Here is a 23,868-nt window from a genome sequence, read left to right as displayed (position 1 = left end):
GTACACTTGCACGAGCTTTGACAGACCCAAGGAAGACCTTCTCATGTGACCAGAATTGACCAATCGGCAAAAGCTAGACCTTGTCATGCGGCCAAAGTTGACCAATCAGAGACGAGACATGCTATCCCAAGTTACTTGTATGCTTGAAAAACTAAAATAAATTATATTTATTGGAATTAAATGTGTGTAGGGGGAGTTAAAAACTTTAGTTAGTATTTTAGAAAAACGTTTTTTTAATTCAATGAAACACGATAGTAAGTAACCCTTAGCTTGCAATGGGAAAATAATACAAAACTATAGTTATAAAATTCCCCAAGAATAGTGTTTTGCCGCCTACTTGTGGCAGCTTTGGGTCATTGCAGAACAACATGCAGCCTTTCTCTGTTTCTCAATCTGCCATTGAGAGGTCCCTCTCGGATCTGTGAGTGAACGAGTCAGTGAGTGAGTGATGTGCATTTTTAGTTCGTGAGAACGGATCAGTGAAGGAACCAATCCTGACTTTCCCGTTCGCGAACGAGCCAATGGGTGAACTGCCTTCCTTCCCGTGCATCAGTGGTTAGTGCTCTGGACTCTTACCCCAACGTCCCGAGTTCAAACCCCGCTGGGAGCACGCAAAGATTTTATCATGGAAAAATTTGCAAAACAAGGTTAGGGTCCCACACCTGACCTCACCCCCACTTTCTGATTGGGTGTCTGATCTGTGACGTCACTCGGATGCTCCATTAGGTACACCACCATTTACAAGTGTACCGAATAACAGGCCAGTTCATTAGGGAAAAATCATGGCCAAAGCTAACTAAAAGTGTCACACCTGCCTTCACCCTGCGGCCCCGAGGACTAGAGCTTGACACCTATGACCTTTGACCATGATATTTCCCTATTAAAGTGGACTGTTATTAGGTACACCTAAAAATGGCGGTGTACCTAATGGAATGTCCGTGAAATTCCCTCGTTAAGTGCAGGTGCGTGAAAACTTTTAGCTCCTTTTGAACGTGAAAGAAGCTAAAACTTTTCACGCAGGTGCGCTTAACGAGGGTCACTTGCAAAACATGTTGGAACGCGGCCCCGAGCACTAGAGCTTATATTGAAAGATTTGATTGAAAACTCATATGATTAAAGACTACATTCTATTAAAAAATGCTTTTTTCGATTAGTCCTGTATAATGGGTAATTAATCAATCCGCTCAACAGCGTTCTCTGAACACTTATTTTGAAAGGAAAAGCCGGAACTCCCTAAAATGTTTGTTAAATAACCCCCTTTTAGCAAAAAAAAAAAAAGCTGTTTGAGTCAATACAAACTAGTTTAGGAAGCTGTTTCATAATGTTGAATGTATTTTTTTCATTTTTACCGCCATTTAATTGCACACAAACGTGCTGAATAAACATAGCTGTCATATATTTACTATGAAGACTTAAACGGACGTGTGACGTCTTGCGTTGGCTAGCTTGATGGCGGCTGTCATGTTGTTAGCCTGGCTGGTGGGACTCTCCTAGCTCGTATCCCCTTCCTCATCGTCAGGGCCCCCCTCCCCTACAGAGCCATGGCCGAACAGGCCGCGGGAGCCCCTCCGTCGTCCCAGCATGACGGTAACATGTCTTGTGTGTTTTGTGACGTGTAATGGCGCATCTGTGCGCGGAAGGCTGCCTTTAGCCTCGCGCTTTGCTTAGCGGCCTCGGCATCTTTTCACAACATTAGCTTGTTAGCATCCCACCCCCCCACCTCACCTCCAACGCCCCCCTCCCGGGCTACGTGTCACACACTCACACACATGTACAGACAATGTGTCAGTCATTATTAACCCATGTCTCGGATGTGTATTGATGTTAATTGCTAATAAATGACATATGATAGCATTCTGTAACGCGTTAGTACATGTTGATTTTAGCTAGCTGGTTTAGCTAGTCGTAGTGTGTTGTGCTAACTTGCCAAGTGTCATAATGGAGCGTAAAGCAAGGTTGAAGCGACTCATCATTATTGTTATTGATGATAACACACATGTTATAATGCACACGCACACATTGTGTTGTTATTATTATTACGTCAATACGCACGCGCCTCAAATTGCCATATTGTCAATTAGCCGCCGTTTCCCATCATAACGTAATTTACTGCAGAATTCCACATTTTCCACGAATAAAATCCCATTGAAATGAAGAGACATGTTCCAAATTTAATTCACAACTCCACATTTCTTGTTCAAACAATTCAAATCATTAAATTGTTGATTTTTGTTGTTGTTGTAATTCCACATTTCCAATAACATTCCAAAACAAATACAAAAAGGCTTGTCAAAATGTTTACATCATTTTTCTCTCAGAGCTTTAAAAGCGTCTATCTTGTGGTTTCAGACGAGCTCCAGCAGCGCATGCAGGCTCTGGAGCGGGAGCGGGCCGAATTCAGCAAAGTCAAGCAGCAGCTGGAGGCCGAGTTTAACCAGAAGAGAGCCAAATTCAAAGAGCTCTATTTGGCCAAAGAGGGTAAGAGGGCTCCTCGCCGTCAAAACACAATCTACCTTAAGAAAAAATGTAATTTTATGCAAAATTGAAAAAGATGAATCAGGTAGTTGCATCATTTTCATATGATCCAGAGGACCTGAAAAGGCAGACGACGGCGCTGGAGTCGGCTCAGGCGGAACTGAGCTCCGTGCGGGCCCAGCTGACCCAGGCCCGCTCCGAGATTGAGACCATTAAGGCGGTGGCCACCGTGTCGGAGAACACCAAGCAGGAGGCCATCGACCAGGTCCGCGGCCAGTGGCAGGAGGAGGTGGCCTCGCTGCAGGCCATCATGAAAGGCACGTTGAGCGTGGCACTCAAAACCCACTCCGGCGTGCCGGGAGCCGCGTTGTGATCCTTGTCACGTACCGCCTCAGAAACGGTTCGCGAGTACGAGGTCCAGTTCCACCAGCGTCTGGAGCAGGAGCGAGCTCAGTGGGGCCAGTACCGTGAGGCCATGGAGAGGGAGGTGGGAGACCTCAGGCGGCGCCTCACCGAGGGACAGGAGGAGCAAAACCTGGAGGACGACATGAAAAAGGTGCAACCGCCGCTCACGCCACGTAACAATAAGAAATTAATTAAATGAAATGTCCTCGGCGCAAACTGGACGGAAGGCTCAGGAGGATGCGGACAAGCTCCGCTCGGTGGTGATGCCCATGGAGCAGGAGATCGGCACGCTCAAAGCCAAGCTGACCACGGCCGAGGACCGGGTCAAGGAGCTGGAGGCGTCCAAGGTGAACTTTTTTTTTTACAATCCTACAGCTGGATTCTACAATCCTACCCCTGGAATATTTTGTTGAACTTGTAAAGCAAAACGACAACAAAGCAAAAGTTCTTTGCTAGGTGAAGGAGCTCAATCACGTTCTGGAGGCGGAGAAGTCGTGTCGCACCGACCTGGAGATGTACGTGGCCGTGCTCAACACGCAGAAGTCCGTCCTGCAGGAGGACGCCGAGAAACTGCGCCGGGAGCTTCACGAAGGTACTCGCCCGTGCGAGTGACGTCGACCCCACCATCTCCTTCTCTTGTTTGAATCCTTTGTGTGTGTGGCTCGCACGCAGTGTGCCACAAGCTGGAGCTGGAGCGGCAGCAGCACAACCAGCTCAAGCACACGTGGCAGCGCGCCAACGACCAGTTCCTCGAGTCCCAGCGCCTCCTCATGAGGGACATGCAGAGGATCGAGAGCGTCCTCTCCTCTGAGCAGCTGCGGCAGGTGGAGGAGATCAAGAAGAAAGACCAGGTCCATACTTGGAAAATTCGGATCCCGGCTTGTCCGCCATCTCGGTTCTGTTAACGGCGCCCCTTTTTCCAAATACCCTTCTTCTCGCGGCGACCAGGAGGAGGACGAGAAGGAGAGGCTGAGCCAGGTGAAGGACGCGCCCGAGGAAGATGGCGCGGACAACACGGAGCCCTTGGAGGATATCTTCCTGGGGCTGAGCGTGGAGGAGGTACACCGGCCCTCCGTTCAACGTTAGTATCTTTTGCCTTCATATTTGGCTCTTTCCTCCCCAGCCGCCGACCAACTGCAGCGCACACGGTTCTATGCACTCCTTGGACGCCGACTTGGTGGCGGGTGGCCTTTTGGACCCCTACAAGGACAACCTGCGGCGGGCGCAGTCCACAGACAGCCTGGGTTCCTCCTTGTCGGCCACGCAGGGCCTGAACCACAAGGCCAAGTCGGCCGGCCACTTGGACGAGTCGGATTTCGGGCCCCTGGTGGGGGCCGAATGCGGCGCGGTGGACGCCGGCTTGGGCGACACCTGGTCCGTCAGCTCTATCAAGCTGACGCCCGGCCACTTCCTGCTCACCAAAGATCAGGAGAAGGCCATCAAAGCCATGACGCCCGAGCAGGAGGAAACGGCGTCCTTGCTGTCCAGTATCTCGCAAGCCCCTGACACCGCCTACTTACCGCCCGCCGGCTACCGACTGGTCAGCGACAGCGAATGGAACCTGCTGCAGCAGGAGGTACGCTCCGCTCATCGAGGCCATGATACGGCAACTTATGATTTGTGGCTTTTGTTGGCCACCTCAGGTGAAGAACGCGGGGAAGAAACTGGGCCGCCGCTGCGACATGTGCTCCAACTACGAGAAGCAGTTGCAGGCCATCCAGGGCCAGGAAGCCGACACGCGAGACCAGGTTGTCAGGTTTTGCGTACGTTTCGCTCAGTCTGCCGCGCTCGATGCTGACGGTGAAGTCTTCCGGCTCGCTCCGCAGGTGAAGAAACTGCAGGCCATGCTGCGGCAGGCCAACGATCACCTTGAGAGGAGCGTGGCCGAAAAACAGAATCTGGAAGAGTCCGTCAAGCTCGGCAACGAGGAAATCGCAGCTAAGGTCCGTTCAGATTTTTACATTCTGTTTTGTTGAACTTGCAGAAACTTCCTCAGCGTTGTTTTGGAATTTTCTGGAAGCCCTCACCATCAAGAATGTTATTTCATATTTTACCTTTTGGTTGTTATTGTTTGCCTCAGGTGTCCGCCCTCGTCCAACGAGTGCAGGAGTCGGAAACGCTTCTGGCCACGCTTCAGGAGGCCTTTGGCGACGCTAAGAGGAACACGCAAGGACAGATGGTGAGCATCGTCGGGCGGGGCGGCGAGAGGACGAGGCCATCCTAATGTTTCCGCGCGGGTGGAAGGCCGCGCTGGTGCACTCACGCGAGCAAGTGGCCGACGAGCTGAGCCGACTCCAGCGGGACAACGACACCCTGCAGGGAAAACACCGTCTGCACTCGGAGCTCCTGCAGCAAGACGGCTTCTCCATGCCCCTCACCGTGCAAGTAGGTGAACAGCATCAATGTGCTAGCAAGCTAATGAGGTGATAAATGCTAATGGAAATTAGCATAGATCTTGTGGTCATTTTAAACCTTTAGTTAGCTGCTACCTCAACACACCCAGCTCGTTGATGACCTTTGTGCAAAAATATGATATTCGTCTATTTTTGCATAATGCCGCAAGGCAGCTTACGCCGAGGCGGTAAATGTGGAGGCGGTCGAATCCGTTGTGATCTCAACGGGATGTTGCCGTGCAACTTGTTTAACCTCCAACGAGATGAAAAGAGCAACCGAGCCGCCTCCTCCACAAAAACACACGCCTGCAATGTGGGAGAAAAAAATAAATAACTTGAACTGCTGTAGGAGCTGCAGGCCGCCGTCCTGCAGCTACGCCAGGACACGGTGGCGCTGCGGACGTTCGCCGAGCACACGGAGGAGAAGCTGAAGGCCGAGATCCTCTTCCTCAAGGAGCAGATCCGAGCCGAGCAGTGCCTGAAGGACAACCTGGAGGACACGCTGCAGATGGAGATTGAGGGCTGCAAGGAGGAGCTAGGTGAGCTAGCTCACTGTCCTCATCATGGTCTTGAATGTCAGATGAATCACACCAGCGTGGTGAACTTGAGACCAGGATGAGTCAGGAGTGGGTTTTTTTTTTCCCATTTATTTTCGGGAGGGCTTTTTATATGTTCCCGTCATCGTGTCCCGCTGTCTCTTCTCACACAGCTTCCTTCTCCAATTTGAAGACGGACCTGGAACGGATAAAGGTGGAGAAGGAGCAGGTTAGGTTTGTCAACCATTCCCGCTTTGATCGCTTCAAAAGCCGCAGCAACTTTTTTTTTTTTTTTTGCATTCGGCTCTCCAAATGCGCTTGACGTTGACGTGCGTTTGTGCGCGCAGTTGCGGAGCGCTTTGTCGCAAACGACCGACACACTGGAAAGCATCAGGACCTTGAGGAGCGGCCTGGAGCGGCAGCTCCAAGATCTCAACGCCGCCAAGGTTATTTTCCCAAAATGCCGAGCAGCGTGGCATGTGACGTCATGTGACTTGATGTTCCTCTGCAGAGTGCGCTGGAGAGTCAGCTGTTTGAAGAAAAAGACAAAGCGCAGCGCTTACAAACGGAGCTGGATGTCAGCGAGCAGGTCCAGAAGGACTTTGTCAAGCTTTCGCAGACCCTTCAGGTAACCAACCAAGGCCGCGCACGCGTTCCCACGCCGCGTCTCAACACATTGTGTCGCCAGGTGCAACTAGAGCGAATACGACAGGCGGACTCTTTGGAGCGAATCAGACTCATTCTCAACGACACCAACTTGACTGACATCAGCCAGCTTCCAGATACATGAAGTGCCTCCTTCCTTCCTTCCTTCCTTGCTTCCACCCTTCCTCCATCCCTCCAACGTGATCGATCCTGCTTCTTCTCCTCGTCACCATCGCGGAAGAAGCCAAGGCAGGTAGGAAGGAGCGGCGGCTTTTTTTTGTGTACATTCGATGGCGGAACAGCAAAGAAGAAAGAAGACTACTAAAAAGATTGCGAGCGTGCTCACGGATGGACGCACGAGGGTGGTTGAGTGCCACCTTGCCTGTGGACGTCTCCTTCCAACTGTAGATAGGACTGCGTTGATTACGTCTGATTAGCTTTAAACAACATTGAAAAAAAAAGGTTTGTCGTGGTATCAAAGCACTTTTTTCCTTTACCGGCTAACAACTTGGATGCTTTTTTTATTTTTTCACCAGACTGCTCCACAATTGCTCATCCTATATGTTGTTAGTCCCGCCCCTTTGGTGATTTTTTTTTATTTTAAACACCAGGGGTTCTCAAACTGGGGTCCAGACCTCAGGGCGACGCAGATGAATTTTAACACATAAGCGTAACAAATTATTTTGCATCGCTTCAAGTCACCAATTACAGCTTTGGGCCTATTAAAAGCTCTGATGCGATTGTGACATCACAACATCTGACATGGCAGCCTGTTTTTTTTTCCGAGGATTTAATGATTGGAATGACATCGCATTTTTTCCTGGATGTTTAGTGGCACACGTGATAGTTGTTTAGTTGGCCAAAAAGACGGAAAGTTTGAGAACCCCTGCCCTCCATGGCGCACCACGTGAAGGAATTAATGCAATTGTTGCACAAGAATACAATCCAAAAAGGCAACACCAGTGCGACTCGATTCAGCCCCCACCCCACGTTACCCCCATATGTACAAAACATTGAACAGTTTTATTCTTAATATTACCCCCCTCCCAATCTGATGTGCACAGGTAAGTCCAGTACAAAGACCCTCCAAAGTGGAACACCATCCAAAATTGAAGTTTAGGTTGTATATTACTGTAATGACACATAGATAGCTGTAGATGGCGACACCGGATCCCTTCAACAGGGGGGAGTGGGATCTTGGCTTGTCAGCATTATGACTTAGGAGGGAGGGAAACGCCAACACGATGCGTGCCCGGGTAGCTTGCTCCATCATCGTGACAAAAGATGACACTGCCTTTAAAAAAACGTTTTGTCATATATGTGTTGTAAATTATTCTGCCCTGTTACTGTTTTATTTTTGTTGTTTTATTGTTTAGTTTTGGATTGAACTCCAGAATTGTTCAGGTTTTAGGAATGTTCCACTTTGGAGGCATTTACAAAAGACAGTGTGGGCAGCGTTATGCATTTAGTCGATTACCATTACGAGCCTGCGTAAATGTCATTGTTATGATTCGTATATGGCCACAAATTAGTGTACTACACTGAAGCTTCCTGTCATTCATCAGTAGTTTTTCCATACATTCGCTGGTCATTAATTTATACATTAAACCCATTATGTCAATAAAATATCAACTAATCGTGCAAAAATGTGAATTATTTTTGTAGCGCTAAGGGTGTGGATGCATGGGCCTTGTGTGGCAGGAGCACAATGAGAACAAGGCCCGTTCACGGCCTCAGCCATAGACTTGGATGAAAATCTGCCACATCCAATATGGCGGACGTGCTTACGTGTCGCTTCAACGGGTCAAACAGGTGGCTGTGTAGTCATGCAAAACACCAGTCGGCCAACAGAGGGCGGCAGAGTGTACGTCAACTCTTCGCGGCGCTGTTGCACACCCGTTGAAGAAGAAGACGACGACGCTTCTTTTAAGAGGGTGGGGGGAAAAAGAAACATAAACTGTTCGTTTTTTAACCACCCAATGGATCATAAACGGCACGATATGCTTCCCCCGCGTGTTTTATTAACTGGATTTGTGCTATTAATTCTCTCAGGTGAGTTCAATTTAGTCGTGAAATGTGTTTTTTTTTTCGGGTGGGTTGTGATTTGGGGACAGTCGACGACGTATCATACATGGGGGACACCTTGATGTGATTTCACTGATTAATGTTGCATATTTAGAATTAACCAACACAGCCGAATTCGTCCAAGGTCGGGTTTGTTTTGGAAGAAGCTCCTGTCGCCCCGATGTGTTATGAGACAGTGCACTATTTGGAGGTTTTAGAGTAAACCGGACCAAAACACAAACAAGTCTCGTTAGCCTTTCTGGGGCCGCACAATTGGTCAAACTGCTTGCATTTCCTGATTAAAACAACCTTTGCTAGGTATGTTAGTGAAACTAGTATTTGTAGAGAACTATTTTGCAATATTTGCTGACAAAAACGAACATCAAATGCAACAAAACAAACAACACCTCGGACGTAAGTGTCCGGATGTCCGGCGTATCCGTTGTGGGTTAGGTGTGGTAGGTCATTTATTCATGAGATGAAATATTTTCTATCCCACGGTTGTGATTTTGCCTTTTAGCAAAAAACGTGCTCAGGAACCAAGAATTGTTTACGTTAATGTGGAAATTATAAAAGGAGGAAATGCGTGTTTTTCTTTGAAGTCGAATGTTATTCTTGGTATTGTTGTTTTTATTCTGGGAGTTATTAGCGTGGAGGCGAGTGGCCTACAGTTATGGAGGCGGTTCTGCTTTCGAGTGCGCTCCGCAAATGTTTGACTGTTTGACAGAGCTGACTAACGATGCTTGCTTCCCTTTTTTGCTATTGCCAAATGCGACCACTGTGCACGCCGAACTTGGTCCTGTGCATCGTTGCGTCATCTAAGACTCTACACAAATACAGGAAACAATTTCACAAAATGAATAAGTGCTTGCATTATTCAATTTTAATATAACGTGTATACAAGTTAAATCAAAATGTGGGTTTCAAAACAAACATGTCAACATATTCAGATAAAAATTCAAATGTATGATGTCATTGCTGTAAAAAATATCAGACGAAGTGTCATATGCTTTTATGACTGCTGCTGATTCCCAAAACGTTCGTGCGTCTTTCAGGCCGGACGCTGGCCATTGACATCTACGCGGATCCCGAGGTGGTAGTGGAGAACGGGACGGCGTGCGTGCTCCGCTGCACCTTCAAGTCCAACGAGGTGGTCAGCAGCGACCTCGCCGTCGCGTGGAACTTCCAGTCCAGCCAACCCGACACCCCCTACTCCAAGGTGGCCGTCCCGGTGAGTCGGCGAATAGATGGATCTGGACCATTTGAGATGAAACAGTATCGAAACGATTCAGCGATGATCAAAATGAAAAGCTACTAATATGCTTCCTCTGTTGCCTCCTTGCTTCCTTCCTCCCTTGCTTGTTTCCTTCCTTCCTTTGGCGGCAGATCTTTTACTTTTACAGCGGAAAGGCGGCCCCGTCGCCTAAGGAGTTCAAAGACCGAGTGCAGTTCATCGGCGACATCAACAAGAGGGACGTGTCCATCCGGTTTAACCCGGCGCTGTTCGGCGACAACGGTACCTACTTCTGCGACGTGAAGAATCCGCCCGACTTCGTGGGCACGTCGGCTCGAACCGAGCTGCGCGTGGTCTCCCGAGGTGAGGCAATGTCGAGATGATTCTTCAAGTGCTGCGTGAAAGCAACCACGTCAGTTGCATTTCATGAGGTTTTGTTTGTGTCCGACAAACCTGGCGCTGTCACGCAGTTCCACATTCTTGAGCATCTTCTTGGAAAGCGTGCGCCTGCGTGTGGCGGCTTGCTCGCCACCGCTCTGGGACATTCCCCGCAGCACTTGGAAAAGGTCCAAAAGCAGACGTTGAGCGGGCTTCCATTTTTTTTTTTTTTGCAGGAGCTCTCCCACGGAGCCACACGGCCGTCATCGCGGGAGCGGTGTGCGGCGTTCTGGGTCTGCTGGTGCTCATCTTAGTGGCCGTCTGCGTGGTCATGAAGTTGCTGCACAATCGCAACGATTACGAAGGGTAGGTCGCCCGTCTTCGGGCTTTATGTGGAATGAAAGAATCCTAACGTGACGCTCGCCTCTTAACGCTTGGTATGGCCACTGCGTTCACGTCTGGACCGTTAAGTTTCCCGGGTAACCGAGCCGAACCGAACCACTCGACGGTCGACAATGATAAAAAGTGCCGTGGCCGGCCGCTCGGCAATCTTTGGGGTTACTGTTTGGGAAGCCGCTGCTTGTTTCCATCCATCATTTTGACACTCTCATTGTTTGTCCACTTTTACGTCGCACGCTCGCTTGGCCCGATCGCTCGGCAAAGCACGTTGGCAGCTTTCAACTTGTCATTCCACGCGTAGCCGGCCAGTAGTAGCTTTAGCTTCCCCATGTGTGACGCAAATGCTTTGTCAATGGCGACCCCACCTGCCCGCTCATCATTTTTCTGTTTTTTTTTCTTTCTTCCATTCTTGTCTTGGTCTTCATTGTGCTCGTCCCTCCATTGTGCGACAACGCCACGGCGGCCAAACCGTACCCCCAAACTAGCTGTATAAACTTGGAAAGCGCACGTGCGCCGCCTCCGCAGCCCATCAAGAAGGTGGAGCCCAAGCCGGCGGGCCCCACCGGTACCGGCCTCCCCCCAGGCCAAGTGCAGGTAGGAGCCCAGGGGAGCCTGGCGGGAACCCGAGAACGGGGCCTGGGGAACGGCGACGGCGGCATCGCCGGCAGAAGTCGAACTGACGTGGAGCGTTGTGTTTTTGCCAGGGCCCGGTGATATACGTCCAGTTGGATCACTCGGGAAGCAAAAACTCCTTCCACAAGATGGAGCCTGTGGTCTACGCAGACATTCGCAAAAACTGAGACGGACTGAGAGGGGTGGGGGAGCCACGCGCAACCAAAAGTTCAAAACACACACACACACATGCTCAAGCATCAGACCTCTTGCATCCGCCGCCGCTCGCGGGAACACTCCATTCTTTGGACGGGGACGCCTTTGTTTATTTTTTGTTTTTTTGTCCTCCGCCATCACGTCTCCACTCCCATGACATAGTTACTGGTTGTTTTGAAGTGTCCTCACGCCAGCCAAATGCTGAGGCACCTTTGGACACAGAATTTTCTACGAGCTTTCGAAATTCTTTGAGATTTCGTTTTAGCTCTACCGTGCCGACGGTTCGAATACCGACAAAAAAAAAAAAAAAAAACACGTCTGATTGACTTTTGGGGTAGTTAACAGATGGAAATTGCATTATTTTACATTTGCACGTCAGGAAATACTGGAGAAAAATCCCCAATGACTGTATAACATTATTGGTTACAATTACGTCACAAAGAAGGAAAATACTCCAAAAAAGTTTTTGGAAAATGCTGACATCATTGTAGGAAAACACGATCTATTGATCCCGTGTTAGGGAAAAAAAAAAAACTACTGATTTTACCTTCACTACTTAAGGCTTGGGTGAGGCGACGTTGCGACGCTCCTCCGTGTTGCGCTTTCCATAAAATGTCCCTTTCACAAAAGATGACAACATGATCACTCACGCCCATCCCTCACTGGAACATTTTTTAAAAAAAAAAAAAGAAAATTCATTCAATTCAAGTAATTTTTTTTGCATGTTCGAAGTTAAAAAAAAAAAAAAGTTCTCCTAAGGCGTTTGCATGCCATCTACTAACGTGATGATCCTTGTTGACGTGTAAACATTGAATTTTGATTTAACAACAGAAAAGAACAAAAACGGGCCAAACATCTTTCTCGTAACCATTATCGTCATCCATGCTCCAGCTTTAAAGTGCATCTTTGTATTTGTGCAAGCCAAATTGACTTGATGTAATCGACGTGTCATTCCGCCATCATGTGTGCTGCTGACTCAAAATGCATTCCAGTCTCGTGAGCATGCCCCCCCCCTTCATTATTTGCGCTAAAAGCCGTGCCTGCGGAAGTGATGACGTGTAGTGGCTAAAAGAAACCACCAGGGGGCAACGTTTGCGATACCACTTAACATGCTATCTAACAATCTTGACCTTACTTTCTTATATTACAATTCAGTTATTTAAAAACCCACACAACTATCCAATTAAAAAAAAAAAAAAAGCCATATATTTTCTGCATTACGGTAACAGGCTACACTGTCGCAGGCACGGCCCTTTTTTTTTTTTTTTTTATTTAACAAGTGTCTTCACCAAAAACAATACATTGTATGATAGCTCAGCTCTTTTGCTTCCTTTATTTCCTGTCGTGATTTTGAGCTGCTGGGGGCCGCGTGTGTTTGTATTTGTGCATGTTGCCGTCGTCCACGTGATGTTGTAAAGTATAAATTATGAAAAGACGGACGGTCCTCCCTACGCTTTTCGGCTCTCTGTGTGCTAAATAGTTGTTCTATTCGATAGCGTCTTTGTTTGTTGTAAAAAAAAAACACGGAAAAAAAAACAACGTGCACTATGTCTTAAATACGGAAGACAAAAACCTGCCCTGTGATTATTATTTTTGTATTCTTCATCTCTGAATGACTTTGGCCTACAGAAATCCCAAACAAACTGGAATGTTGTACATTTAGTGCCTTTTACATTTCATCCGCCAACTTGAACGTCTGCTTCCGATAGAAAAGATAAGATTCATTTATTTTTTTCCCCTTTTATTGTATTTTTTTATATGCATAATAGCCTGTTGTGTATTCACTTGTTCAAATTTTATATATAAAAAAAGATTTTCTGGCCAAATGTGGTTCGTTTCATCATTCAGACGCCCCTTCCGCCAATCTAATCAACGTTTTCACAATCGACTTATATTTTCTTGTATTAGGGAAATTATATTTTTGTAAAATAACTACTTTTTAAATAATTTTTAAAGAGTCAGACAAAAACCCTGTGCGTGTCTTTTATTTAACCGGAGACAATGTACATTGCATATCTGTCACGCCAAATAAATACATCATTTTAAAAAAATCAACTAAAAGATTAATAATATCGCGTGAGTAAATTAGCATCTTTGCGTGTTACGACATAAAGATAGAAAAGCATTCTCATAAGTTAATTTTACAAGTAAGACTTAACAGCAGTCCTGTGTTTAAAGGTTTACATAATTTTCTTTACATCATATTTTCTCTAAAAGGTGAGGGGGGGGAAAAAAAAGCAACAAATTGTCATGTGCAGTCTTGCAGCTTGTGAATGTTTACTTTTTTTTTTTTTAGACCAAAAATAATCATAATAATGTCGTCAAAGCCAGAGAAGCGTCCACAAGATTTTGTACTTGCTCAGTGTCCAGTGTTTAAATAATAGAAATAAGCAGTGGGGTCCTTCAAGATCCCAAAAAGGGACAAGGGCGTCCTCAGCGAAGCCCGTCTGAAAAGCATTCAACAGCAGCAGGTGTTAGTGACGAGTGACAGACAAACAAAAAATGACAACTCACGGCAGAGCGACCCACCATTGTCCGAGTCGCCCGGTGTGTCAACCGGCAGCGTCCCGAGCATCTCGTTGTACTTCACCTCCACTTCCTAAAAGGACAGCGCCAGATTTAAAACATGTTTTTGAACAGACCCATGTGACTTGAGGCTCTTGGGTACTTTGAGGTACTGGAGGTCAGCTTGCAAGAGGCGCATGTGCGTCATTAGACGTCTGCTGTGGTTGGGTCGCCCGCCGTTCTCCGACGACAGGAGCTTGCTCATGTCCACCGCGTCCACGCCGCATGTGACGTCCCCGTCGTCCTCCAATCCGCCGCCCGGATCGACCGCGCCTACACCAAAACAGGCAAGTCATTTTCTGAAACTTATCACTTTGTGGTTTTTATAGGGTCACGTTTTTGTTGAGTGTTCTTCTAATTGGAATTAATTAATTGGTCAAAATCACATTTCCTTTAAGCTAACACATTCAAATTGTCGAGGCGTACCATTCTGTTCAGTCCGGGCGTCGTCAATAGGGCAGTTTTGGCCCACGCCGCCGTCGGGACCTTCACCGAGCGAGGTGGGCTCGTGCGGGATCTTCTCCTCATCCGTCATGTGCTTGAAGACGAGCTGCTTCAGCAGCACCACTACAAACGCAAGCCCGCACGTTTTGTGCCAAATTTGTTGGGAGCGTCCATGAGGTCAACTCACGCGTCTGTAGAGCCTCTTCGGCTTTGGAGGCGGACGACGGAGAGACCGGCGAGGAGGACGAAGCTGGCGCCTCCTCGTGTCGGTTCAGGAAGGCCTCTTCCTCTTCGCCTTCCTCTTCTTCTTTCTCCTCGTCTTCACATCTGTCGTCGGCGGACGCCGCTCCCGCCTCGTCCTCGTCGACCCTCTCCTCGTCCTCGGCCTCATCTTCGTCCTCCGACTTCATGCCCTCAAAGGGGTTTGTCGAGGGGGGAATGTCCGATGACCCTGAGGAGATACCTTTCGCATTTGAGGCTTTCGGCCTTGGTCTTTCGTGTCAAACATGTCAGCTACCTGACGAGTTGGTGCTGTCTTTGCTGGGCTTGTCCATCTCACAGTTGATGATTTCAATAGCGTCCTGCTCACTTCTGGACGGGGAAAATTGTTTTTTAATTCTGATAACTTCAAACACAAAACTTTGTCCAAAGCCAAACTCACTGGGCGGGCGTGGCAGCCATGCGGCTGTCATGTGACTTTGCCTTGATGGCGTCGGCGCACTGCGTGATGAGACACTGCCACCTATGGGCACAAAAAGCATAATTAGGCGGGGTGAAGTGAGGTGGTCGTCACGGCAACGCGGCCACTTACGTCCTCTGGTCGGACGCGCTCTGAGCCGTCAGCTCGTAGATCTGCGGCCCATTTTCCGACATGGACAGCACGAAGAAGGACTTTTTGTCTGCGGACAAGTAGAAGATGCCACAACACCTCACATGGAGAGACAAACGCCATTTCCTTGGAGGTCAAATGAATCGGGTCGGCCATTTACTGGTGGCGACGGGTCTGACGAGCACGGTGCCGAGTTTGACGACCGGGCTGAAGCTGAGCTTGGAGTCGGCGGCGCTCGCCGCGCTCTTGCTGTGGAACTTGAGCAGCAGGCGCTCGTCCTGCTTCTGCAGCAGGACCAGGACGTCCTCCAGCAGGAGCGTGTACAGATCTGAACGCATTTGCATCTTCAAGCATCTGCAAGTTCAACGTTCACACTTTTTCAAGGTTTGCCCGTACCGATTCTTTTGTCTTTGTTGACCTTCCAGGAGAGCGGTCCCTCGTGGATCATCTTCCTCTTGGTCAGGTCCAGATTCTGGAGGACGGTAACCATTTTGAGCCCAAAAATCGGATGACCCTGCTTGTTTTGGCTTTTCCTACCCGCAGCTCGGCGATGAGCGGGTTCTCGTTGGATTTGAGTGAGGAGATGTCCAAGCGTCTCTGGTAGTCCAGCAGCCTCTTTTGAGGTGGGACAAAGTTGCCGTTTGTGCCGTGCGTGTGCTTTGCGTTTGGACTGGGCGTGTGCGTGACATCACGTCTACCTGCTTGTTCTCAGCCTCTTTGACCGCCTGGTTGACGTGGTTGAGAATCTGCTTGCAGCATTCGCCGGCTTTTCTCACCTTGTCCGCCTCCTCCTCGTCCTCTGTGGGTAAAAAAAAAAAAAAAGACGTCGAACAGACGGCAAAAACCTGAGGCCAAGTGGTGCCCGCCTCACCGGTGTACTTGGCAATCTTGTCCAAGAGAAGCGGGTACTTGGTGGCTCGCTGCATTTCCACGGGAATGATGTCCTTCAACTGCAGGCGTCGACACAGCCGGTTGCTCTCGGCCGCCTGTGCGTAAAGCCCAAACGGTGTGCTCAGGGCCAGCCACCAGGGGGCGCTGTCGTAGGCATTTCCCACCTGCATGAACAAGGCGAATCTCTGGTCCTTCTTCTTCTTGCTCTTGATGAGCTCCAGCGCAGATGGTTGGTTACTGCAGAAGGTGGCCACCGCCTGTCTGATCTTCTCCTCTTCCTCGCCGCTAAACTGTTTTTGACATTAAACGCTTATTTGAAGTTGAGATTGTGACTACGTTAGCTTTCATTTCGATCGTACCCAAGCCAAGAGATCCTCGCCGATTTGACCGATGACGGACGTCTCGCTCCTCTTCCTGACGGCGGCCATTTGCTCCGTGAAGGAAACTGTGTGCGTCTTAATTCTCAGTAACTCCTCTCGTGCCAAACCAGATTGCAAATATATTCTGTGAACGATCCGCATCGGTGTGACTGACCGTGCAACTGAATGATGTCGTCCAGGTTGGTGAAGATGCTGTGGAGATCGTCCGGCGTTAAGATGGCATCCCTGCTGAGCCGCTGGTAGAACACGCCGTGCAACACCTTCAGCATGCGTAAGTGGGCCCGTTCCGTGTAGAACAACTCTGCTCGAACGGCACAAGCGAGTGAATATAACTTGGTGCGGAGTTGCGTGGTATCGGGTTCGGCGTGTCGGTGGCTCACCGTTGATGACTTCCTGCCTCTTGATCTCCTGCGGCGGCAACGCGGCCAGAACATCGCGGCTCACCAGGCTCTGCCAGTTGAGCGGATCGTCCTCGCTCGCCGCCTCGCACGCTTGCTCGTCCTCGCTCGGCATGTCCGCCGCGCTCGTCACCTCCATCCTACGATCCAAAACCGTTTATGATTTACGTCAGATTAATGCTAACATCCGTTAGCCCGTCTATTGCGGTTTACATGATACGTTAGCATTAGGCTAGCCCGCATTTCTACCTGAAGTTGTCATGGTCTCCCTCTTCCTGTAAGTGCTCCAAGTTGGAAGGACTGAAGTCAAACTGCATAGCGGTGGGGCTGCAGGCGCCATCTTGCCGCTCGCCGCACATCAAAAGCTCGCCCCCTCGGGGCTGGATGCAGAAAGGGGACATGTCTGGGGGAACAAAAGCAAAAGAGATGGGGAAATTGTTGTCAGGGTCCCGATGGTCGTTCCTTACTGCTGTCCGAGTCGTTCCCGCCGCCGCCGGCGTCGAAGGGCGTCGCCGTGGGCGAGCTGTGCGTGGACGAGGCGCTCAAAATGTCGGAACCCTCGCTGAGGTGATTCCCGCGGATCCTTCCGAAATTTGAAGGGGACAGGTCGGGCGGCTCGGGGACACCAAAAGTCGCGTGGGAGAGGAGCTTTGGGGAACGCTGCTTGTTCACCTCCGCCGCCGCCTTGCCCACTGCACGCACAAATCCTGCTTGTAACATGCTGTCCGATTATTTTTATCACGGCTCACCTGAAGTGGAGTCGACTCTGCTCAGACGGCGCGGCGGGACCAAGATGTTGGGAAAACGAGGCTTTTTCACCTTCTCCTCGCCTTCCTTGTCGGGCTTGATGCTCTTCTGCTCGTCGGGGGGAAAAGTCAAAAGACAAAAAGCCATTTTGGTTTTGTTTGACCCACTCGCGCAGCTTCAAGCGGGCACCTTAATCTTGGGCAGGAAGTTGATTCGCGCTCGCTTATGTTCCAGGCCACGAGGCTCCTTGACTTTAACACCCAGGTGCTTCATGTAGGTCAGGATGACGTACTGCATCGCATGGCTGCCGTATGAGAACAAATCAGACGTGTGGCGTAGACGTCGGCGCAAGCGGGGGGGCACGAGTCCTACCATTTCTCCTCCTCAGAGGGTTGAGATGTTAATCTGCAATGGGGAGTTTGCCATGAGCGCCATTCAAATGAGAAACATTTCTGTCAGGCTAAAGTTCCTCACAGGATGTCCTCGATCTTGGCGAGAATGTGTTCGGCACACGAGCATTCCCTCTCCCAAGCCGCCGGCTCTTTGCCCACGTCGGCGTCCAACCTGGACAACTCGTCCTCGGCCAGGGTCAGCCCCATGCTGCGCTTCTGTCTGCCGTCAAGCGCGCCACGTTTTTTTAAATTATTATTTATTTATTTATTTATTTTTTGGGTCACTTGTGCCACTTACCTGAAGTCGTCCAGGTTCTTGTGCAAGTCCGGCATCAGCGAGTCCTGTAAGGTTTGCGTGTACTGCTTGCACACCTCCTCTGGGATTAACTCCAGCCTGCGCTTCTCTGCGAACACAAACGCTCAGTAGAGGGCGCTATTCCGCCAACGGTGCACGACATGCTGCCTTCAAACTAACTCGAATGGGACTTTTTTTTCTTTTTCTTACCAAGTTCAGCTGCGATTGCATCTGGCACGGAGACTTTCAGATTCTACAAAGCAACCCCACACAGAGAATTTTAAATTAAAACAAAAAAAAAATCATTGGCTGATTAAAACCAAGTTTTTCAAATGAAGTGTATAAAATTAAAAATTAAATTAAATATTAAATAAAACATTTCAAATGAATGAATGAACTCAATAGCTCGTACCGCCGTTCGATCCACAAAGAGGGAGTGAAATTCCATAAAGAATCGTCGGCTTTCTTTCGAGTTGGTTTGTTTGTGGATGTCGGCGTACAAGAAACACAGCTAAAAAAAAAAAAGGACAAACAGAAATGAACACAACATCATCCGAACGCATCCTCCAAAATGTCAAGGCATGGGTACCAAAGGGGCGGGGTCAAACTGTGAAACGACGTGATGGAGGAAAACGGCGAGATGGGCAGGCCGACACTTGAGCGAGTCGATGCTCTGAAAGCAACCGCACTGCCCGTTCATCTGAAAAAAAAACCACGCACGTTCGCATTGCACCCTAAAAGTCAAAACGAACCACAAGATGATTCGCCGAGCTACCTGTTCTTGCTGCGAATCAAAGTAGTCGTCTTCTGCGCCGATGATCTGCGGGTTGAGAAGGTACGGCGGGCTAGCCGTGATGCGCCGGACGTCCGTGTCCTGAGTGGTCACCACATATGACACGAACAACCTTCTTGATAGCTTTTCAAGTCAAATACCAAAAAATTCTTAAATCCCTGGGCGCGGTCTCCACCGTCCGTCGCTCGGCTAATCCAAACATAGACTGAACACGGCGCGACAATTAAGCCAAATTGATTGTTTAGTCTGGCAGGGGGAAAAAAATTCCGGGGGACTTTTCAAAGCGGGAGGAGGCCTTCGCTGGCTATTTTAGGACACGCGGTCCAGATGAGAACATTGTTACTCAAGAGCAGCGTCGACACTCGCTTCCTGTTTTCATCTGATGAGATGATCGACGTGGCTTTGGGGTCCGCAAAATATTTAGTAATCGGTTCCCAAATTGAGCCAAAAATATTCAATTCCTCCTCGTGTACCCACCGAAATGTTGTTGCTGCCTATCCCGTCGCTAACGTCGTCCCCCGGCGACGACGCGCCTCCGTCACACTCTTCGGTTTCGGTGTTCCTGGAGCCTACAGATCCATCCTGGACAACAAGAAAAAAAATAAAAGAAAATACACTTTGTTCTAACAGCTGGTCCTCTGCTTACCCCGCCAGGCAGCGAGTGTGTTTCATGACTACAGGTGGCGCTGCCGCGGCGCTCCCCTCCCGGTGAATTTTGCAGTGATTGGTCGCTGGCGCACTCTTCCTCCTCATCCACCGTGTCGTCGTCTTCCAGCTGCATCTGAAGAAAACCTGGAGGTCTGCCCAGCACCGTGAGCGCTACGTAGGAACCGGCTAAAAAGCACCAAAGGTACAAATAGTTTATGCCGTGTTTTAAAATAAAAATGATTGCACACATGTGCTTACATTTGATCAGCTTGACAACCTCCGTGTGGTTTGAATGCGTCACCAAGGTCCCGTTAACCTAAGAAACATATATAGCGAGAGAACTGATGAAAAAAAATATTTAATTCAACGTTAGTATTTGAAATTATGTGAATAAACTGCACAATGTAGTACCGCGGAGCACCCCAGGGGTCCATCCTAGGCCTCCTATATTTCTCAATGAAGTGCAAATATTAGCCAAATTCAGTAAATCGATCACCTTAATGATTCTGTCGCCAGTTTGGACGCCGGCACGCATGGCAGCTCCATCTAGGGAACGGCAAATCATCACGTTGGTGCGCAAAGCGTTTATGTCGTACGAGCGAGAGCCTCACCTTCCTTGACCAGCTGCACAAACACAGGGTTGTCTCCGCTCACTGTCAGCCCGAAACCATTTTCATCTCTCTGGATTATCACGCACCGTTGGACGAGGCCTGTCATGAGGACACACGCGTCGTGGACACAACTCATTGCTACTCATCTTAATTGTGATTACGCGAATGAGGTCAGCTGGTTGGTGTGGCTTCCTCCTGATTTTATTCACGAAGCATTTTCTGGGATAATGGTGCTCATAGTTCACGTTTAATCACAGCGGTGGGAAAGCGTGTCCTCACAGGAAGTGAAGGATCAAGGGTTCAGAACACAAACGGCTTTTTGAAGAGCAGTTTGTTCCCTTTTTTTGAAACCTACAATAATTTAATGTTGTGAAGTTCCTGGCAAAAAAGGAATACAATAGAAGCTCAAATGCAGCTGAAGTTCTTTGGAATTTCGAGGGAAAAAATATGGGACTGCACAAGGCTCTGTTTTAAGCCCCTTGGCGTTTTGCATGCTACTTTAAAGAACACTTATGTACAGTCAGGAGGTTGAGTTCATCTCTTTCCTATCTGTCACAAGATGTTTAGCAACTCTTCCTCTGGTCGCTCAACACCGCTTGAAAAAAAATCGAGGAGAGCAGCTAATGATTCGGCCTTGAGACTTTACAAAACTAAACAAAAGTTCAGCTTGGCTTGGCTGGTGAAGCACTTGACTTTTTGCGGCTTTCTCACCGGTGGGGTCAAACTCCTGTTTGACTGAGACGGAGCATTTGTCGTTCTTTGATTTCCTCTCCGGAGTCTCCTTGTTGAGAATATTTGGGGTCCTGAAGAGACACGAGCAAAAAATAGTTTATTTATAGCGTTTATTCTCTGTTTTGGATTTGGGTTTTGCCCGTGAACTCGTCATCATCACGTCGACCCATCACAGAAACACAGTTTTAAATGGCCAACTGTCACAACTTTACTCTTGAAATGTTTATCCTCAAATTAAATTATTAATGTAAAAAAAAAAAATAGGACCTCGTGGTTAAAGTTGAAAAGCAGGCGGCTGCTTTGTTTGGACTGTAGTGACAATGGGGGCCCTGCGTTTTTCAACAATGGCCACCACGTCACGGGGGAGGTGAGGGGGCAAGGCGGGGAGGGGGGGGGGGGGGGGGGGGGGGTCACATTCCCGGAAAGCGAGCGACGGGAGCGAGCCTTTTTGGCTCCGCTCGAGAGTTGTGAATGTGAAACGAGGCTGGGAAAGTTGTGGAGGAGGTGCACGTGTCTCTGAGAGAAGCGAGAGCCGAGCTATATTAGCTTAGCTACACCCTTTTTTTCCCCCTTTCGGACTATTTATAGAACGGAAAGTCTTGTCAATTACGTGGCGGAGCGCAGTGTTGTTGTTGCCATGATAAGAGGTCAAGGGGCCTGCAGACCAGCCCAGCCTAGCCCTCGAGCGTCTGGCCCACTATCTACTCGCTCACAATAAAAACAATCACAAGTGGACAAAAATTCACACGTAGAAGCGGCGAGACTCAAAAATGCCCGTTTTGATAACTTGGCAAAACTGCGTATACTGAGAAGAAAAAAAAAACAATATAGGCTCAAAAACTCAGTGTACTTGAGTACAAAGTATTTATATTTGGTTACTTCCCACCAGATGTTAGCAACAAACCGTTATCCCGGAGCGGATTCTTTCCTCTGAGAAACGCTTGGAAAGAAGAAAAAAAAAAGGAAAGAAGTTGGCACGGCCGTTGCTGGGCAACTCAACCTTTTCCTGCGCTTCCTGCTTTAGATAATAGAAGACAAATCAAGCCAAACTTCAGTAAGAAAGGGGGGGGGGGACCACATGAAATGCAGCAGAGAAGGTTGCGTTTAAGAAATGATTTCTTTCATGTCGTCACCGACAAATGAACGCATGTTTTGAAGAGCAAAAGAAGCTTTGTGCCCAAAAAGGCTCAGACGAGCCCGACCCGGCTGCTCGAGTCTCGAAAAGCGAACCTAGAGAGCAGAAAAGCCAGAAAAGGAGCCTTTCGCTTGACTGCTTGAGACTCTTGACATGTACGTAGTGGCTATACAAAGTCTACACACCCCTCTTCAAATGTAACCTATTAAAGTGTTTTTTTTGAGAGGGGAAGGAAGCCAAACAACTGAGATCACACAGTTGCATAAGTGTACACACCCCCTGTAAACTGGGTGTGGTGACTGTGTTTTGAATAATCACATTCAAACTCATGTTAAACGGAATCAGCAACCATCTACTATCATTCATAATGGTACAAAAAAAATTAAGGTCGTCAAATATTGCACAGCAATGACATTTTGTTTAAAGAATTTTCCTAAATACAACAAATGCTGTTTGCTGCAAACACAACACTGCTCATCATTAAAAAGCAACCAATACAAAATTACTTTAACCTCGACTGGAAAAGTCGTTAAAATTTTGCCGTACTAGCTTTACCAAAAAAAAATTTAAAGTTGCCTACCGATCTATTCGGACAACATGCAGTGTTCTGAGACGGACTTTGTTCAATCACGTCCTTCTCGCGCGATCGGCGTGAACATCCCGAACACATCACACACACCCCGTTAAATTAACTTTAAAAGAGCCTTCAGCTTCGTTAGCTCATCATTATGCAATGTTGGGAAAGAGCGAGCTCACCTATCAGTGAGCGTCGTCTGTATCCCACTCATTGGGCTTCCCTTGTTCTTGGTCGACTTTGTCAGCCGAATAACATGTTTATAAAGCACTTTTAGTGCAACTCAAATGGCATCTGTCTCTTCGGGATTGTTGAAGCATCCAAGCACAGTCCGTTATATTCTTTTTGGGGAGTGTTTTCTGGTGAAGAAAAAAAAAAATCACTGCTGCCGCTTCTCAACAGGGTTGACCTTTGGAGTATATTCCATTTCCCGGTTGTCCCGCATTAAAGGATGGAAAACACTTCCGTCGGGTATACTTTCCTTGTTACAGCAAGGCGGGCATATCTTTTTTTATTTTCCGTGGGAAAATGTTCCGTCATGACACTCTGGTGTCACGGATGGAGCGCTGAGGAGGGGGAGTCGTGTCAAACTTTCAAAATCCAGAATTAAAAGTTATCCGTCTCAGATGCGTCGTCCGACTCTTGTTCGACCAGAGCAAAGATGTTCTTCTCTCTTCTCTTTTTTTGTTTTTGTTTAAATCAAACTTCACATGGATGCAAAATTGAAGGAAATGCTTTCGCCTCTACCCTCTTCCCCTCAGTACTAAGGAAAAAAATGCTGCGTTCAAATGCTCATCGTAATTATCTCGACACGTTGAGAAAACGCCACATATCAGTTGAAAATATCTATATTTGACTCTGTAATGGTCATAAGTAATATTAAAGTGATACAAAAACGACAAAAAAAACAACTCAAGGTCTCAAAAAGTCACAATCAAATTGTTCTAGTGTGTTTTCTGTCCACATTCACGTGTATTTGAACGGCGCACGAAGCGATTGTTTGATTTGGAGACACCACTATTATTTCTCGTCGCTAGATGGCAGCATTTAAGAGACCGGGATGAAACCGCTTCGCAA

The 23,868-nt window shown here is 48.2% G+C and overlaps 3 protein-coding genes across 6 annotated transcripts; 2 read left to right on the top strand and 1 right to left on the bottom strand.

The window, feature by feature from the left end:
* The first annotated feature begins 1,415 nt into the window (after positions 1–1,415).
* Positions 1,416–8,101, top strand: rabep1 (rabaptin, RAB GTPase binding effector protein 1). 2 transcript variants are annotated; one of them, XM_049742533.2, is made up of 18 exons: positions 1,418–1,587; positions 2,350–2,478; positions 2,589–2,792; positions 2,871–3,031; positions 3,108–3,227; positions 3,337–3,472; positions 3,553–3,731; positions 3,829–3,939; positions 4,004–4,456; positions 4,524–4,628; positions 4,707–4,823; positions 4,961–5,059; positions 5,125–5,265; positions 5,623–5,812; positions 5,983–6,038; positions 6,157–6,255; positions 6,321–6,437; positions 6,498–8,101. In XM_049742533.2, the coding sequence occupies exons 1-18, from the start codon at positions 1,542–1,544 to the stop codon at positions 6,597–6,599; spliced, it is 2,565 nt and encodes an 854-aa protein (XP_049598490.1). In that variant the 5' UTR covers positions 1,418–1,541; the 3' UTR covers positions 6,600–8,101. The 2 variants fall into 2 exon arrangements, with proteins under 2 accessions (XP_049598491.1, XP_049598490.1); XM_049742534.2 differs by lacking the exon at positions 6,498–8,101 and having other exon boundaries at positions 1,416–1,587; positions 5,983–6,043.
* A 235-nt stretch (positions 8,102–8,336) lies between these two features.
* LOC125982204 (myelin protein zero-like protein 1) lies at positions 8,337–13,183 on the top strand. The gene is made up of 6 exons (XM_049742543.1): positions 8,337–8,506; positions 9,574–9,749; positions 9,905–10,115; positions 10,367–10,496; positions 11,015–11,123; positions 11,234–13,183. The coding sequence occupies exons 1-6, from the start codon at positions 8,434–8,436 to the stop codon at positions 11,327–11,329; spliced, it is 795 nt and encodes a 264-aa protein (XP_049598500.1). The 5' UTR covers positions 8,337–8,433; the 3' UTR covers positions 11,330–13,183.
* Positions 13,184–13,326: 143 nt separating this feature from the next.
* arhgef12b (Rho guanine nucleotide exchange factor (GEF) 12b) lies at positions 13,327–23,565 on the bottom strand. Of its 3 annotated transcripts, none has more exons than XM_049742525.2 (35): positions 22,974–23,565; positions 21,062–21,153; positions 20,351–20,449; positions 20,236–20,285; positions 19,998–20,055; positions 19,738–19,925; positions 19,569–19,673; positions 19,074–19,172; positions 18,888–18,998; positions 18,711–18,809; positions 18,509–18,551; positions 18,302–18,407; positions 18,086–18,223; positions 17,984–18,016; positions 17,801–17,915; positions 17,614–17,719; positions 17,332–17,556; positions 17,114–17,267; positions 16,847–17,004; positions 16,621–16,767; positions 16,446–16,531; positions 16,251–16,376; positions 16,067–16,181; positions 15,894–15,994; positions 15,733–15,810; positions 15,592–15,667; positions 15,356–15,523; positions 15,178–15,265; positions 15,028–15,108; positions 14,884–14,957; positions 14,554–14,829; positions 14,349–14,489; positions 14,026–14,195; positions 13,887–13,956; positions 13,327–13,804 (listed from the first exon to the last, which is right to left on the bottom strand). In XM_049742525.2, exons 1-35 carry the CDS (start codon positions 23,003–23,005, stop codon positions 13,791–13,793), a joined length of 3,822 nt encoding a protein of 1,273 aa, XP_049598482.1. In that variant the 5' UTR covers positions 23,006–23,565; the 3' UTR covers positions 13,327–13,790. The 3 variants fall into 3 exon arrangements, with proteins under 3 accessions (XP_049598482.1, XP_049598483.1, XP_049598484.1); XM_049742526.2 differs by having other exon boundaries at positions 14,554–14,817; positions 22,974–23,564; XM_049742527.2 differs by lacking the exon at positions 22,974–23,565 and adding an exon at positions 22,798–22,951.
* Positions 23,566–23,868: the final 303 nt, after the last annotated feature.

The sequence above is a fragment of the Syngnathus scovelli genome, chromosome 15 (genome assembly GCF_024217435.2).
Source record: "Syngnathus scovelli strain Florida chromosome 15, RoL_Ssco_1.2, whole genome shotgun sequence".
In the NCBI taxonomy this organism is placed as follows: Eukaryota; Metazoa; Chordata; class Actinopteri; order Syngnathiformes; family Syngnathidae; genus Syngnathus; species Syngnathus scovelli.
Note: the sequence above shows the minus strand (reverse complement) of the source record. Positions and strands in the feature narration are given on the sequence as shown.